The sequence below is a fragment of the Coregonus clupeaformis genome, chromosome 19 (genome assembly GCF_020615455.1).
Source record: "Coregonus clupeaformis isolate EN_2021a chromosome 19, ASM2061545v1, whole genome shotgun sequence".
Taxonomy (NCBI): domain Eukaryota; kingdom Metazoa; phylum Chordata; class Actinopteri; order Salmoniformes; family Salmonidae; genus Coregonus; species Coregonus clupeaformis.
The window spans coordinates 24,512,875-24,531,132 of record NC_059210.1 but is presented as its reverse complement, the minus strand read 5'-3'; the positions used below and the strand labels follow the sequence as shown (position 1 = coordinate 24,531,132).

At 44.0% G+C, this 18,258-nt stretch overlaps 1 protein-coding gene across 3 annotated transcripts in view; it reads left to right on the top strand.

Moving 5' to 3' along the window:
- The window catches only part of LOC121531803 (NEDD4-like E3 ubiquitin-protein ligase WWP2), a 46,883-nt gene extending 41,325 nt beyond the window's left edge, over nt 1-5,558 (top strand). For all 3 annotated transcript variants that reach the window (XM_041837269.1, XM_041837270.1, XM_041837268.1), the window contains 7 exons: nt 798-931; nt 1,091-1,231; nt 1,402-1,522; nt 1,681-1,785; nt 1,893-1,989; nt 4,615-4,687; nt 4,840-5,558. In XM_041837269.1, the coding sequence (XP_041693203.1) occupies nt 798-931; nt 1,091-1,231; nt 1,402-1,522; nt 1,681-1,785; nt 1,893-1,989; nt 4,615-4,687; nt 4,840-4,939 (771 nt within the window). In that variant the 3' untranslated portion in view covers nt 4,940-5,558. The remainder of the gene's footprint in view (nt 1-797; nt 932-1,090; nt 1,232-1,401; nt 1,523-1,680; nt 1,786-1,892; nt 1,990-4,614; nt 4,688-4,839) is intronic.
- Nucleotides 5,559-18,258: the final 12,700 nt, after the last annotated feature.

Below are 18,258 nucleotides of genomic sequence, written 5' to 3'. Positions count from 1 at the left end.
TACAGGGGGTACCGGTACTGAGTCAATGTGTGGGGGTACAGGGTAATTGAGGTAATATGTACATGTAGGTAGGGGTAAAGCGACTATGCATAGATGATAAACAGCGAGTAGCAGCAGTTAACTGTTCAGCAGTCTTATAGCTTGGGGATAGAAGCTGTTAAGGAGCCTTTTGGACCTAGACTTGGCGCTCCGGTACCGCTTGCCGTGCAGTAGCAAAGAAAACAGTCTATGACTAGGGTAGCTGGAGTCTTTGGCAATTTTTAGGGCCTTCCTCTGACACCGTCTGTTATAGAGGTCCTGGATGGCAGGAAGCTTGTACTAGGCTGTATACACTACCCTCTGTAGCGCCTTGCGGTCAGATGCCGAGCAGTTGCCATACCAGGTGGTGATGCAGATGTGTTGCTGCCTACCCTTACCACCTGGGGGCTGCCCGTCAGGAAGTCCAGGATCCAGTCGCAGAGGGAGGTGTTCACTAAGCTAAGGACCCTGGGACTGATGAGCTTTGATGGCACTATGGTGTTGATCACTGAGCTGTAGTCAATGAACAGCATTCTCACGTAGGTGTTCCTTTTGTCCAGGTGGGAAAGGGCAGTGTGGAGTGCAATAGAGATTGCGTCATCTGTGGATCTGTTGGGACGGTATGCGAATTGGAGTGGGTCTAATGGTACTGGGATGATGGTGTTGATGTGAGCCATATATGTCTGTATCTATGTGTATTGGCCCATAGGAGGGATGACGCTTATGATATATTTTAGTTTTGGTATGGTACTTATTGCATCCTCCCCTCTCCCTTTTAGGCCCTGTACCATGGCAAGTTCATCGATACTGGCTTCACTCTGCCATTCTACAAGCGTATGCTCAATAAGAAACCCACTCTGAAAGACTTGGAGTCTATTGACCCTGAGTTCTACAACTCTATCATGTGGGTCAAGTAAGTGCACCGCTCCTTTATTATGTGTGTGTGAGACTGTTTGAATGTGGTCGCCCTTGTGGCAAACTGTGTATGTGAAGAGCCTGATGGAAGTGTTTTACATAATTGTGTAGCTTAAAGCTTTAACATGTGTATAATGCGTCTGTGTTATGTCTACAGGGATAACTGTCTGGAGGAGTGTGGAGTGGAGCTGTACTTTGCTCAGGATATGGAGATTCTGGGGAAGGTGTCCACCCACCAGCTGAAGGATGATGGAGAGAACGAGCTGGTCACCGCGGAGAACAAGGAGGAGTATATCAGGTCAGCCATCTCCGTCACTACTTTGACTCCCGTCTGTATGCCTATCAATCCTGTGATACCAGAGATTGGTACTCTGCAGACTAGCATTAATGTTGTTTCATGTTGACACTCAATTTGTTTGAATAAATATCCTCCCTTGTTGCTTAGAAAATGAATCCCTGTTTCCGCAGTCTGCTGACGGACTGGCGGTTCATGCGTGGTGTGGAGGAGCAGACTAAAGCCTTCTTGGATGGCTTCAATGAGGTCGTGCCTCTGGAGTGGCTACGCTACTTTGATGAGAAAGAGCTGGAGGTACGTAAAGGGTCTGGAAGGACATGCTGGGTTAGCTAGGCAGAGTTATAGGTTATGGAGCTTTCACAAAGACTTATAAGTTGGTAGAGGGGACTATTTGTTGCAGATTCCCTCTTTTTGACTGTGGATTAATGGTATGGTCTCATTCCTTCCTCCAGCTGATGCTATGTGGGATGCAGGAGATAGACCTCAGTGACTGGCAGAAGAACACCATCTATCGGCACTATACCAAGAACAGCAAGCAGATACACTGGTTCTGGCAGGTATGGTGGCCTCTCTTCACAGCATCTTGTGTGTATGTGAGACTGTTGATGACTGTCTATATCTCACTATGTGCATCCTTGACGTGTCTTACCTGTGTATTATGCAGGTGGTAAAGGATATGGACAATGAGAAGCGGATCCGCCTGCTCCAGTTTGTCACAGGAACATGCCGTCTGCCAGTCGGAGGCTTTGCTGAACTCATAGGTGGGTCGTTCCACCAATACGGTGCCTTTTCAGATGTGTAACTTGGTGGGGGAAAAAACGTCTGATTTTACCATTCTGTCATAAAGGGCACATGTTCAACTTAATAAAAAACACGTTCTCAAGAGGTTAAATAAAAGAAATACTATACTAAGTGTATATTAAGTGCCAAATAAAGTAACAGGGTTGACAATTATGTCTTAAATCAGCCATAGATCCCCTTGTGACAGGGGGAATGGAAGCTTGTTGTGTGCAACAGGAAGGGACAATTGGATGCAAGCTTCACAAAACAAATGTACAGTGGGGAAGAAAAGTATTTAGTCAGCCACCAATTGTGCAAGTTCTCCCACTTAAAAAGATGAGAGAGGCCTGTAATTTTCATCATAGGTACACGTCAACTATGACAGACAAATTGAGAGAAAAAAAATCCAGAAAATCACATTGTAGGATTTTTAATGGATTTATTTGCAAATTATGGTGGAAAATAAGTATTTGGTCACCTACAAACAAGCAAGATTTCTGGCTCTCACAGACCTGTAACTTCTTCTTTAAGAGGCTCCTCTGTCCTGTATTAATGGCACCTGTTTGAACTTGTTATCAGTATAAAAGACACCTGTCCACAACCTCAAACAGTCACACTCCAAACTCCACTATGGCCAAGACCAAAGAGCTGTCAAAGGACACCAGAAACAAAATTGTAGACCTGCACCAGGCTGGGAAGACTGAATCTGCAATAGGTAAGCAGCTTGGTTTGAAGAAATCAACTGTGGGAGCAATTATTAGGAAATGGAAGACATACAAGACCACTGATAATCTCCCTCGATCTGGGGCTCCACGCAAGATCTCACCCCGTGGGGTCAAAATGATCACAAGAACGGTGAGCAAAAATCCCAGAACCACACGGGGGGACCTAGTGAATGACCTGCAGAGAGCTGGGACCAAAGTAACAAAGCCTACCATCAGTAACACACTACGCCGCCAGGGACTCAAATCCTGCAGTGCCAGACGTGTCCCCCTGCTTAAGCCAGTACATGTCCAGGCCCGTCTGAAGTTTGCTAGAGTGCATTTGGATAATCCAGAAGAGGATTGGGAGAATGTCATATGGTCAGATGAAACCAAAATATAACTTTTTGGTAAAAACTCAACTCGTCGTGTTTGGAGGACAAAGAATGCTGAGTTGCATCCAAAGAACACCATACCTACTGTGAAGCATGGGGGTGGAAACATCATGCTTTGGGGCTGTTTTTCTGCAAAGGGACCAGGACGACTGATCCGTGTAAAGGAAAGAATGAATGGGGCCATGTATCGTGAGATTTTGAGTGAAAACCTCCTTCCATCAGCAAGGGCATTGAAGATGAAACGTGGCTGGGTCTTTCAGCATGACAATGATCCCAAACACACCGCCCGGGCAACGAAGGAGTGGCTTCGTAAGAAGCATTTCAAGGTCCTGGAGTGGCCTAGCCAGTCTCCAGATCTCAACCCCATAGAAAATCTTTGGAGGGAGTTGAAAGTCCGTGTTGCCCAGCGACAGCCCCAAAACATCACTGCTCTAGAGGAGATCTGCATGGAGGAATGGGCCAAAATACCAGCAACAGTGTGTGAAAACCTTGTGAAGACTTACAGAAAACGTTTGACCTGTGTCATTGCCAACAAAGGGTATATAACAAAGTATAGAGAAACTTTTGTTATTGACCAAATACTTATTTTCCACCATAATTTGCAAATAAATTCATTAAAAATCCTACAATGTGATTTTCTGGAATTTATTTCCTCATTTTGTCTGTCATAGTTGACGTGTACCTATGATGAAAAGTACAGGCCTCTCTCATCTTTTTAAGTGGGAGAACTTGCACAATTGGTGGCTGACTAAATACTTTTTTTCCCCACTGTACATTGTTAAAATATTTCTAGCCTGTCTATCTAATGGGTAAACAGGGTTGACGTGTTATGCTCAACCCACTTAGTTTTCCACCACAAAACACCAGAAAATCGGCAAAAAGCTCACCTGCTTTCACAGTATTAGACTGTTTCTTTTTTCACCATATTAAAATGAGAGTTCAGATCAAGTAACGGAGTTGACCTTAAAATTGGGGACATGTTATTTTTTATCACTGAATGAATCACTAATCACATTAAATGAATAATAATCTTCAGAAATGACTTAGTCAAAGCAACAAAATAACTAGGGCTTTACAATGGTGGTGAAAACTTGGATACATTTTGGGGTTAAGTGGGTTAAAATCTTCCTGGAACCATGCACGGAGGGACATGTCAAAATGCTGAATTTTGGCACTTTAGCTAATCTTTATTCATATAAAAAAATCGGATTAATTGAATTCTCCATTGCCTGCCGTTGTGCCCTTGAGCGAGGCACTTAACCACCCACAACAACTGCTCCACGGGCACCCAGTATGGCAGCCCCCAGCTCCAACCTCTCTAACCTGTATATATATGTGTTTCTTTCGGAGGGGTTGAAATAAAGCTGAAGTCAAATTTTGGATGGACGTTGTGTACAATTGACGAATAAAGTAATTGTAATACAATAACCACCTTCTTCACTGTCAAATGTCTTTTGACAGAAATGTAATTCCCTGCCCAAGAATCTAACATGGTCTCTCTTCCCCTTAGGGAGTAATGGACCACAGAAATTCTGTATAGACAAGGTGGGGAAGGAGACTTGGCTTCCAAGAAGCCACACCTGGTGAGACTGACATTTTCCTCAATTCCTCTGCCATAGTTGATTTATCGTTCCCATGACAACATCCATTACTTTTGTATCTATGAATGTACCCCTGCTAACCACAAATGTATCCCTCACTGTCTCTTTTCTTTTCATCTCGAACACTCACACAGCTTCAATCGTCTGGACCTGCCGCCCTACAGGAGTCTGGAGCAACTGAAAGAGAAACTTCTGTTTGCCATTGAGGAGACTGAAGGATTCGGGCAGGAATAAGGGAAAAATAAAAATAATCACATTATGAATGAGGGAAGGTGGATAGAGAAAGAAGAGTCATTCATTCAAATAGTTTTTTTTTTGTTAATCACAGGGATATGAACTCTCCGATCATCTGTACATCTAGACCCCACTTCCAGATCATGTGTGGTTGGGAGACCATAGAGAACCATAGGACTGTGGGTGCCCACCTGTACCTATCATACTAGGCTGTGGAGGAGGCTGGGGGGTACAAGGGAACCAGTAGGGAACAGGTGTGTGAGCTGAGGGGTGGTCCAGACAGATTAGTGTTATAATATATGACCATAGACCCCCTCTCCTGCCGAAGACCCCACCCACTAGATCTAGAGACACACCAAAAACATAAAGGATAATGTCATCAAATAATTATATCAACTGCAAATCGCAACGACAGCAAAGCTACAGCAACTATATCATATCTATCTAAGAGAAATTAACATTTTAAAAAGGAGTGTATGTGAATGGGAGAGAGCAAAAGGTTATAATTAGTGACCTCTGTTAAGAGGATTGATTGGTTCAATGTGATTTTATTTATTTTCTATTCATTGTGACATTCAGCATTACCTGTACATAGCTAAAATAAATGACTCAAATCTTAGTGGGTTGATTGTGATGGTAAGAAACCTATTTTCTCAGAGCCTTGGTTAATAGTTTTTTACCTGAATCTGGTTTTGGTTAGAATGTCATTCTACTGCTAGAACACTGATTGGGTTATCCAGCCAGCCATGTTAGTATGCTAACAGTATTACTGTGAAACAGCTGTGCACATGACTTCCCATTTCAAACAGAAACTTCAACTGCTGATACTGAAAGGAGACAATGACAATGTAAGCAAGTGATAAATACATGATGACGCAATCACCATCGCACTGCACACTGCCCTATCCCATCTTGACAAGAGGAATACCTATGTAAGAATGCTGTTCATTGATTAAAGCTCAGCCGTTAACACCATAGTGCCCTCCAACCTCATCACTAAGCTTGGGGCCCTGGGCAGTGGCGTGTATTCATGGCGGCCAAGGGAAGCCAGGCTTCCCCCAAATGACAAAGAAAGAACGAAGAAAAAAACATACCAAATTATTTATTTATCTTTTGTCTCTCTGTGTTTCATAAATGTCCTTAAATTAGCAAGAGGCTGAATGTATCTCACCGGAAAAGCATCCAAGCGAACGAAACAGCGCCCCTCTGTGTCTATATGTGTAGCCCATCTGTGCTGTCTGGTCAAAAAAAAGTATGACATTGTTCCCACCCGTAGCATTGAATGCAAGGAAAGCCAGCGAGCATTTGGCCTCCCTTGATAAAAAATTTAATTATAGCCAATCAGCGTTGAGCTAAACTGAGTGAGCTCAGTTGTGAATGGTTCTGGCGCACCAGAAGAAAGTATCAAGGGAAGCCAGTTTGCATTTGGCTTCACACCAATCACATCAAGTTAGAAGGCAAATGTCATTGACAGAACTTGAATTGTTGCATCTCGTTGTGTCGTTGTCCTCCGGTGGCTAGTTAGCTAGCTAAAATCGTCCCTTTCCTAAATTTTCCATGGATGTGAGGGATTTGGACTTCTGGTTTTACTTAATTCTCCATACTGGCCAATGATCATAACGGCGATTCTGATCAACCATAAATGTATGCATTATGCCCCTGGCCTGAGAGGATGGAAGTTCAACATAGCTAGATGTAGTAACGTTAGGCTAATGTTAACTAGCTGGCCTGGTGCATCGTTGCCCATGAAAGGAAGTTAGGCAAGCTGTCATAAAGGCAAAGGGTGGCTATTTGAAGAATCTCAAATATGTTTTGATTTGTTTAACACTTTTTTGGTTACTATATGATTCCATATGTGTTATTTCATAGTTTTGATGTCTTCCCTATTATTCTACAATGTAGAAAATAGTAAAAATAAAGAAAAACCCTTGAATGAGTAGGTGTGTCCAAACTTTTGACTGGTACTGTATATATCTTTTTGTACTGGTTTTATTGCTAGCTTGAGTTACCTGGGGTGGCAGAGTTCCATGTAGTCATGGCTTTATTTAATACTGTGCGTTTCCTAGCCTCTGTTCTGGTCCTGGGGACAGTGAAAAGACCTCTGGTTGCATGTCTTGTGTTGTACCGATGAGTGTCCGAACTGTGTGCCAACTGCTTGAACAGACAGTTCGGTACCTTCCACACATGAATACCTCGCACAAAGACCAATACTGATGCAGTCAATCTCTCCTCAACTTTGAGCCAGGAAAGACTGACATGCCTGTTACTGACATGCCTGTTTCCCTCCGTGTACATCTAAGTGCGATACGTGCTGCTTTGTAGTCCAGGTGCAACAAAACTAGGGCCTGTAGGACCTGTCTGGTCGACTGAGATGTCGAGAATGCAGAGCAACGCCCTATCATGGACATACCTCTTCCCATTTTAGCAACCAGTCTATATGTTTTGACCATGACAGCTTGCTATCTAGGGTTACACCCGGCAGTTTAGTCTCCTCAACTTGCTCAATAGCCTCATTATTCAAAAATAGATCTAAACAAGGTTTTGCGTTGAGCGAGTGATTTGTCCCAAAATGTATGCTTTTAGTTTTTGAGATACAGTATTTAGCATCAGCCTATTGCTAGTTACCCATTCTAAAACTGACTGGAGCTCTGTTAAGTGTTTCAATTATTTATTTTACTGTTGCAGCCAACGTGTATATTGTTGAGTCGTCAGCGTACATAGACACATGTACGCTGGTCAGTGGAAGGTCATTTGTAAAAACAAAACAATAATGGCCCTAGCCGGCTGCTCTGCAGTAAACCACACTCAACTTAATTTGCATGAGAGAGGATTCCATTAACGAAAGCCCTCTGTGTTCTATTAGATAGGTAACTCTCAATCCATAATAAGGCAAAGATTGCAAATCCATAACACCTAAGTTTTTTCAGCAATGGGTTATGATCAATGACATCAAAAGCTGCACTGAACTGGCCTGCCTTGGGCAGGGGGGAGGAGGTGTGCTTCGACTCATGCCAGCCTGACCCACCGCACATTTACCAGCGGATAGTGTCAGAATCCTCGCGGAGATGGAGGAGGGCCCAAGACCTTGTTTCTTTTGGTCAGCGACCAGCTGAGCTGTGGAGGGTGCCGGCCATCCAGATAGGTAGGTCCGGCTAGCCAGGTAGCGAGGTGCTTCCGGACAGATAGGTAGGGCTGGCTGGCCAGATAGGTAGGTCCGGCCGGCCAGATAGGTAGGTAGGTCCGGCCAGCCAGGTAGCGAGGTCCTGCCAGCCAAATAGGTAGGGCAGGCCAACCAGATAGGTAGATCCGGCCATGTAGGTCCGGCCGGCAAGCCCGCCAGATAGCTAGGTCCGGCCGGCCGGGCCAGTTTTGTCACACAACACAATACCACAGATGTCTCAAGTTTTGAGGGAGCGTGCAATTGACATGCTGACTGCAGGAATGCCAACCAGAGCTGTTGCCAGAGAATTCAATGTTAATTTCTCTACCAAAAGCCACCTCCAACATCGTTTTGGAGAATTTGACAGAACGTCCAACTGGCCTCACAAACGCAGACCACGTGTAACCACGCCAGGCCAGAACCTCCACATCCAGCTTCTTCACCTGCGGGATCGTCTGAGACAAGCCACCCGGACAGCTGATGACACTGAAGAGTATTTCTGTCTGTAATAAAGCCCTTTTGTGAGGAAAAACTCATTCTGATTGGCTAGGCCTGGCTCCCCAGTGGGAGCGTTTATATTTTTGTTCAGTATTCTATCGCCTATAGTACAAAAGTTTACCTATTCTGTTGGTCAACTTGTCTTTCTGTGCGAGAAAAAAATTTTCAAAATATAATATGGCACAGATCTGGGGAAGGGTACCAAAAAATATCTGCAGCATTGAATGTCCCCAAGAACACAGTGGCCTCCATCATTCTTAAATGGAAGAAGTTTGGAACCACCAAGACTCTTCCTAGAGCTGGCCGCCCGGCCAAACTGAGCAATCAGGGGAGATGGGCCTTGGTCAGGGAGGTGACCAAGAACCCGATGGTCAATCTGACAGAACTCCAGAGTTCCTCTGTGGAGATGGGAGAACCTTCCAGAAGGACAACCTTTCTTGCAGCACTCCACCAATCAGGCCTTTATGGTAGAGTGGCCAGACGGAAGCCCCTCCTCAGTAAAAGGCACATGACAGCCTGCTTGGAGTTTGCCAAAAGGCACCTAAAGGACTCTCAGACCATGAGAAACAAGATTCTCTGCTCTGATGAAACCAAGATTGAACTCTTTGGCCTGAATGCCAAGCATCACATCTGGAGGAAATCTGGCACCATCCCTACGGTGAAGCATGGTGGTGGCAGCATCATGCTGTTGGGATGTTTCTCAGTGGCAGGGACTGGGAGACTAGTCAGGATCGAGGGAAAGATGAACGGAGCAAAGTACAGAGAGATCCTTGATGAAAAACTGCTCCAGAGCGCTAAGGACCTCAGACTGGGGCGAAGGTTCACCTTCCAACAGAACAATGACACTAAGCACACAGCCAAGACAATGCAGTGGCTTCGGGACAAGTCTCTGAATGTCCTTGAGTGGCCCAGCCAGAGCCTGGACTTGAACCCGATTGAACATCTCTGGAGAGACCTGAAAATAGCTGTGCAGTGACGCTCCCCATCCAACCTGACAGAGCTTGAGAGGATCTGCAGAGAAGAATGGGATAAACTCCCCAAATACAGGTGTGCCAAGCTTGTAGCGTCATACCCAAGAAGACTCCAGGCTGTAATCGCTGCCAAAGGTGATTCAACAAAGTACTGAGTAAAGGGTCTGAATACTTATGTAAATATATATATATTTTTGCAAACATTTCTAAAAACCTGTTTTTGCTTTGTCATTATGGGGTATTTTGTGTAGATTGATGAGATCAAAAACAATTTGATCAATTTTAGAATAAGGCTGTAATGTAACAAAATGTGGAAAAAGTAAAGGGGTGTGAATACTTTCCGAATGCACTGTAGATCAGGTAATATGCAGTCCACAAGAAACCGCAATAGATGACTTATAATTTAAGATACTAACTGCATAAACAAGGTAAAGGGAGTATAGTACAGTAATAAACCAACCTCATTAGAACAACACTTCTATATGTTATGATTATGCTACCATAATCGTTCAATTCACTCAGGTGATCTTAAATTCACCAATGTGAAAAATTACACTTTTGGAGACTATAGTGGTTGTTTAGAAATGTTATTTCTGGCTGAGGCGGGATACGAACTGAAGACCTTCGGGTCCACTCTTCCTCTTCCTCAAACACAGGAAAAAACAACATTTTCATTGTTTTTCAGCTTATCATAATGAATAATAAACACATTATGAAGAAGAACCCTCAATTTGTCATTTTTTCTCGTATTTCTATTTTCTTTCCTAATTTCTTCCTCTTTTTTCTTCTACACCCTTTCTTCTCCTTCTTTCTCCCACTTAACATACTATTGTTCCCCAGCTTCACCAGAAGCAATGCCAGGATAGTGGGTTTGATTCCCGGGACCACGCATACGTAAAATGTATGCACGCATGGTCCTCTGTAGCTCAGCTGATAGAGCACGGCGCTTGCAACGCCAAGGTAGTGGGTTCGATCCCCGGGACCACCCATACACAAAAAAAAAATGCATGCACGCATGACTGTAAGTCGCTTTGGATAAAAGTGTCTGCTAAATGGCATATTAGTATTATTATTATTACTAAGTCGCTTCGGATGAAAGCGTCAGCTCAATGGCATATACAGTATTATTATATTATATTGCACTGTAAACAATTTCCTGTACATTGTGTCGCAGTAAAATGTGGGTCAATTCTACTCAGGAGCACTTTCCAAATCCACAGAGTTACACCCCCAGCAGTGTCGCTGACAATTTTGCGGCCCTTAAAGAGTGACCAATCAGCTTAAATGCAGTACGTTTTCATATTGAAAATGAGCAGTGACGCTCCTCGGGGTGTAAACTGTGGATTTGGAACCAGAAGTGCTCCTGAGTAAAATGGACCCCCCTTTTACTGCACCACAACGTACAGGCAATTATGTACAGCGCAATATATACAGTGCCTTCCGAAAGTATTCATACCCCTTGACTTATTCCACTTTTTGTGTTACAGCCTGAATTTAAAATGGATTAAATAAATAAAAATTCTCCACCCATCTACACACAATACCCCATAATGACAAAATGAAAACATGTTTTTTTTAAATGTTCGATCATTTATTGAAAATGAAATACAGAATTTATCTAATTTACATAAGTATTCACACCCGAGTCAATGCTTTGTAGAAGCACCTTTGGCGGCAATTACAGCTTTGAGTCGTCTTGGCTATGTCTGTATCAGCTTTGCACATCTGGATTTAGGGATTTTGTCACTTTCTTCCTTGCAGATTTTCTCAAGCTCTGTTAAATTAGATGGGAGCGGCGGTGAACAGCAATCTTCAAGTCTTTCCACAGATTTGGCTGGGCCACTCAAGGACTTTCACATTCTTGTACTGAAGCCATTCCAGCGTTGCTTTGGCTGTATGCTTTGGGTTATTGTTCTGTTGGAATGTAAATCTTCGCCCCAGTCTCAGGTCGTTTGCACTGAAACTCCAGGTGTGCTGTCATGTGCCTTTTTCTCAGGAGCGGCTTCCATCTGACCAGTGGCGGCTGGTGAAAAATATTCTCGGTGGGGCTGTGCCATACTTTTTTTTTCCTGTAACCATCGCGATATATTTTAACACAAACTGCAGGACAGCAGTGCTCAGTGAAACATTCAGTAATTATTTAATGCCAATATTAAAAAGTTGAGGCATTCTTACACAAAAACATATTACACAAACCCAAGCCTTTCATTTGCATTTAAAGTGAACTTTTCACCATTGGTAGTAAACAGGCAACGCAACAGGCATGCTGTCAGAACAGAGTGGAAAGTGGACAATAACATGAAATTATTATAAAGTTTATAGGAAATCTTACACTGTATAAAAAGGATGTATAATATAGAAATGGATATCAAGTGGATGAACTCAAACCTTTGACTGGAAGAATAGCATACAGTATTTTATGATCATACTAAATGTGACTAATTGTTAATGTGCTCCAGAACTGCAACAATTAATTGATACAAAACAACATATATACAGTAATATTAGCAAAGACACTATTAAGACTTTCTAGAGTACCATATATAACTGGATTTTTTATGCTAAGGTCAACTATATACAAAGAAACATGCGGCCAGAGCTGCTCTGTGTGTGTGTGTCTGTCATCTTATTTGTACAGGAATTTTGCCCGTCTGTCCTTCTGAGTGGCAAACCTCTCAATGACCCTTTGATTAAAGTCAGGAATGTCCCCTGACAAGTTTCTTCTCCATGGAGAGCATGGCCAGAGCGTTCAGGCGATCCTGTGTCATGCTGTTTCTCAGGAAGGTCTTGATCCTTTTCAGTGTAGAGAAGCACCTTTCTGACTCAGCAGTTGTCATGGGTGTGGTGATGAGGATCTTGAGGAGGCTGGCAGTCTCTGTGAAAGTGCTCTGAAGGTTGTTCTCCATGAAGAACTGGTACAGGGGCACTGCACCACTACAAGCCTTGAACTCACTGTTCTCATAGATGAGGGACAGTTCGGTTTTGAGCTTGGCCTTGTTCAACATGGGGTACGCCTCCACGGTTGTTTCAAGCGCTGTATCGGGGAACTTCACACTGTGTTGTGGGAACAACTCTCCGTGCAATAGTGTTGCGCTGATGAGGTGCTGGGTGAAGGAGAACCTCTCTTTGGCATGACTCAGGATGGTATCACATACCTGTAAAGATACATCATCAGCTTTAATTTGCAATTAAGCTATTTTGATGCAAGTGATCCTGACTGACACATGCCTATGTCCAACTCAAGTATATGATTACCAAGGTGCTGATTGTTCAGGGTTTTGGCTACATACTACCAGGCCTGAAAAAAAGTTCTAGGGGAAACACTGACAATTACATCACAACTTACCTCTATAGCCAACCTCTGTTGTTCTCCTGGTCCCAGCATCCTCCGTCGCTTGATGGGCTGTTGCTGCTCGTCAGATGCGCTGTCCCCACACAAAGAGGGAATTGAGGCCCTGGGTCCAAAAAATAAAGTTTAATTTGATAACTTGCAATCAGACTTCTTAACTCACTGTAATTCCCCCTCAACGCACAACCAGTGACTTTTATATATATATATATATATATATATATATATATATATATATATATATATATATATATATATATATATATATATAGACAGACAGACAGACAGACAGACAGACAGATAGTGTGTATATACACACAAACTATGTCTAGTAACTGCTTTTAACCTGTGATGTACATAATTAACTGATGTTATTACGTTTTAAAGCCTTTTTCTATTACATTTGTGAGAGGGATGCAACATCATTTTGTTCTGCTGTGCACTTAGCAATAAAGTTAATCTTCAATAACAACTAGGCCTCTTCTAGAAATTGACCTGGTGGACACCTGAATAATTATTACAAACTGTGTAGTACTTTCCTGCATTATTATCAACGTCTGATTGTGTCTTCTCTTTCCTTTTAAAATACTAAAACAAATATAATTGTGACGGCTCTATGATAATCACTCACTTTGATGACCAGACACATTTAGGCTTTTAAACTGTTGTAAGTGAACTATTCATCTTTCTAACAACATCTTTATCAGCCAATAGTAAATATAGTTATTTACCTGATTGTTAGCATGCTGTCTGTGAACCTCTGGACAAGTGCTTTAATGAAGACAGGGTCGATGTTCCTCTTCTGCAGCTGGCTGAAAAGCATGTCCACATTTGGCATGATCTTGTGGAACAGTGCCAGGAAAAACAGAAAGCCTCGTCTTCGAGCATCCTCACAAAGCCCCCGCCTCTCTGACAGTCGGGGCATCAAAGTTCCCAGAGTCTCTGATGGTCTGGAAACACGTTAGGAGGTCATCCCTGTACTCGTACACAGTGTTTACAGCGCGACTGTGGAAGTTCCACCGTGTTGTAGAGGCTCTGGGAGTCTATGCGCAACCACTTCGTCAAGCACGGTGGTTCGCTTGGGAGACCTGGAGAAGAAAGCAGAAAATCCTGCAAGGTCGAAAAGAAAGTGCCGATCCTGGGGATGCGTGAAGTAGCCTGCTGCATGATGAGGTTCAGCTGATGTGCATAGCAGTGGACGTAGTGCGCATTTTCGTACACATCCACTATTTTACGCTGCACTCCGCCGGTGGCTCCCCTCATCACACTTGCTCCGTCGTAAGCCTGGGCAATAAGTTTGGCCTTTTGTCCATGTGAGAGTATGGTGCTGAGCCTCTCCAGCAGCGCTGTAGCGATGGTGTCGGCGGTTGCGTTCTCGATCAAAATGAACTCGAAAAACGCTCTTGGACGTTACTTTTAGCATCGATGTAGCGTATCACAAGCACCAACTGGCAGTGGGTGGAAACGTCAGTCGTCTCGTCAGCTTGAATGGCGATAAAATCAGCACTCTTTACTTCCTCCAGGATGTAATCCTTAAGCACTGACAGCATACAGTCCAACAGCTCGTTCTGTATCGTCTTTGACGTGCCCTTAAAAACGGTAGCTGTCTTCAGGTGCTCCTCCAGCACACTGTCGAGGAGGCAACAAAATCCACTAAGCCCCGGAAAATGCCGGGGTTGTCCGAGAGTCAGTCTCCTCGTGCCCACGCAAGGCCAACTCAAAAGCCCCACAGAACTTCACACAATCGATAATTTTGGATAGAATGTGCCTGTTTTTATCCACCTCCTCATTGTGTTTCCTCACCGCAATCCTGTGGCCGTCATCCAGCTGCGTAGCAATGTTCACCCTTCCTAATACAGCTAGCTTTACAGAGTTGTCCATGTGTGCCCTGGTGTTCTCATGTTTCTTTACCTTCTCTGACAGGTGCTTCATATCCCTCACTCCGGTACCTGTCCATGCTGAATCTGACCCCGTCGTTTTAAAAAGCAAGCACGGAAAGCAAAATAAAGCATTAGCATCAGTGCACCCAGCTAGCCAAGCCTTCCTGGTGTACCAGCTACGGGAGAAGCCGCGCATATACTGCTTCCCTTTCTCGCTAGCCTGCTGTCTGATTGAGAGGTCAGGTTGATCTGGGCCCAGCTCTTTCACCGGACTTTCTCTGACAAAGTTCTCCTCTCAAACGGATCTTGGAGGAGAGATTTCACCGAGTTAGGGTTGGGTCTTGGAGGAGTAACGTTTGCGCTCGCCATTGTCGTCTAGTAAAAATGGCGCCACTGGAGCCCGGTCCTTATTTTATCAGGGGCGAGCTTGGGGCGATAAAATAATCGCCCTCCTTGGATTCAATTAAAATCGCTGATTAGCTACATTTTATGTCATACATTCATATCTTAAATTAGCAATTGGCTTAACTGCTACGTAGACCCGCCTCCTCGGGGCACTTTCTGTATCGCCCCAGAAGCTGACGAGGCGTTTGACAGGCAGAGAAAGGTTGCGAATATGATTTTCTATCATATCTTACACATATTACTGTGTGCATTCCATATTTCAAACACACAAATATTGACATACTGATGTTTTTATTATTATTATTATTATTATTTTTATTTATTTTTTATTTTATTTTTTTAAATAATTTTATTTAAGGGGGCGGCGCCCTAGCGCCCTCTATCGGCCAGCCGCCACTGGTATTCATACCCCTTGACTTATTTCAAAATGTTGTTGTGTTACAGAAATATCTAATTTACATAAGTATTCACATCCCTTTGCTATGATGACGCTCCAAATTGAGCTCAGGTGCACCCAATTTTCTTTGATCATCCTTGAGATGTCATTACAACTTGATTTAGAAAGAAACACACCTTTCTATATAAGGTCCCACAGTTGACAGTGCATGTCAGAGCAGAAACTATACCATGAAGTCCAAAGAAATGTCTGTAGATCGCTGAGATATAATTGTGATGAGGCATATATCTGCGGAAAGGTATAAAACTATTTATACAGTGTTGAACGTTTCCAAGAGCACAGTGGTCTCCATCATTGGGAAATTGAAGAAATATGGAACTACCCAGACTCTGCCTAGAGCTGGCCATCCGACCAAACTGAGCAACCGGGCAAGAAAGACCTTGGTCAGGGAGGTGACCAAGAACCCACTGACCACTCTGACAGAACTACAGAGTTCCTTGGCTGAGATTGTAGAACCTGCCAGAAGGACAACAGTCTCCACAGCACTGCACCTATCTGGGCTTTATGGGAGAGTGGTCAGATGCAGTGGCGGCTGGCCGATAGAGGGCGCTAGGGCGCCGCCCCCTTAAATAAAATTATTTTAAAAAATAAAATAAAAAATAAATAAAAATAATAATAATAATAATAATAAAAACATCAGTATGTCAATATTTGTGTGTTTGAAATATGGAATGCACACAGTAATATGTGTAAGATATGATAGAAAATCATATTCGCAACCTTTCCTCTGCCTGTCAAACGCCTCGTCAGCTCTGGGCGATACAGAAAGTGCCCCGAGGAGGCGGGTCTACGTAGCAGTTAAGCCAATTGCTAATTTAAGATATGAATGTATGACATAAAATGTAGCTAATCAGCGATTTTAATTGAATCCAAGGAGGGCGATTATTTTATCGCCCCAAGCTCGCCCCCTGATAAAATAAGGACCGGGCTCCAGTGGCGCCATTTTTACTAGACGACAATGGCGAGCGCAAACGTTACTCCTCCAAGACCCAACCCTAACTCGGTGAAATCTCTCCTCCAAGATCCGTTTGAGAGGAGAACTTTGTCAGAGAAAGTTCGGGTGAAAGAGCTGGGCCCAGATCAACCTGACCTCTCAATCAGACAGCAGGCTAGCGAGAAAGGGAAGCAGTATATGCGCGGCTTCTCCCGTAGCTGGTACACCAGGAAGGCTTGGCTAGCTGGGTGCACTGATGCTAATGCTTTATTTTGCTTTCCGTGCTTGCTTTTTAAAACGACGGGGTCAGATTCAGCATGGACAGGTACCGGAGTGAGGGATATGAAGCACCTGTCAGAGAAGGTAAAGAAACATGAGAACACCAGGGCACACATGGACAACTCTGTAAAGCTAGCTGTATTAGGAAGGGTGAACATTGCTACGCAGCTGGATGACGGCCACAGGATTGCGGTGAGGAAACACAATGAGGAGGTGGATAAAAACAGGCACATTCTATCCAAAATTATCGATTGTGTGAAGTTCTGTGGGGCTTTTGAGTTGGCCTTGCGTGGGCACGAGGAGACTGACTCCTCGGACAACCCCGGCATTTTCCGGGGCTTAGTGGATTTTGTTGCCTCCCTCGACAGTGTGCTGGAGGAGCACCTGAAGACAGCTACCGTTTTTAAGGGCACGTCAAAGACGATACAGAACGAGCTGTTGGACTGTATGCTGTCAGTGCTTAAGGATTACATCCTGGAGGAAGTAAAGAGTGCTGATTTTATCGCCATTCAAGCTGACGAGACGACTGACGTTTCCACCCACTGCCAGTTGGTGCTTGTGATACGCTACATCGATGCTAAAAGTAACGTCCAAGAGCGTTTTTTCGAGTTCATTTTGATCGAGAACGCAACCGCCGACACCATCGCTACAGCGCTGCTGGAGAGGCTCAGCACCATACTCTCACATGGACAAAAGGCCAAACTTATTGCCCAGGCTTACGACGGAGCAAGTGTGATGAGGGGAGCCACCGGCGGAGTGCAGCGTAAAATAGTGGATGTGTACGAAAATGCGCACTACGTCCACTGCTATGCACATCAGCTGAACCTCATCATGCAGCAGGCTACTTCACGCATCCCCAGGATCGGCACTTTCTTTTCCGACCTTGCAGGATTTTCTGCTTTCTTCTCCAGGTCTCCCAAGCGAACCACCGTGCTTGACGAAGTGGTTGCGCATAGACTCCCCAGAGCATCTACAACACGGTGGAACTTCCACAGTCGCGCTGTAAACACTGTGTACGAGTACAGGGATGACCTCCTAACGTGTTTCCAGACCATCAGAGACTCTGGGAACTTTGATGCCCCGACTGTCAGAGAGGCGGGGGGCTTTGTGAGGATGCTCGAAGACGAGGCTTTCTGTTTTTTTCCTGGCACTGTTCCACAAGATCATGCCAAATGTGGACATGCTTTTCAGCCAGCTGCAGAAGAGGAACATCGACCCTGTCTTCATTAAAGCACTTGTCCAGAGGTTCACAGACAGCATGCTAACAATCAGGTAAATAACTATATTTACTATTGGCTGATAAAGATGTTGTTAGAAAGATGAATAGTTCACTTACAACAGTTTAAAAGCCTAAATGTGTCTGGTCATCAAAGTGAGTGATTATCA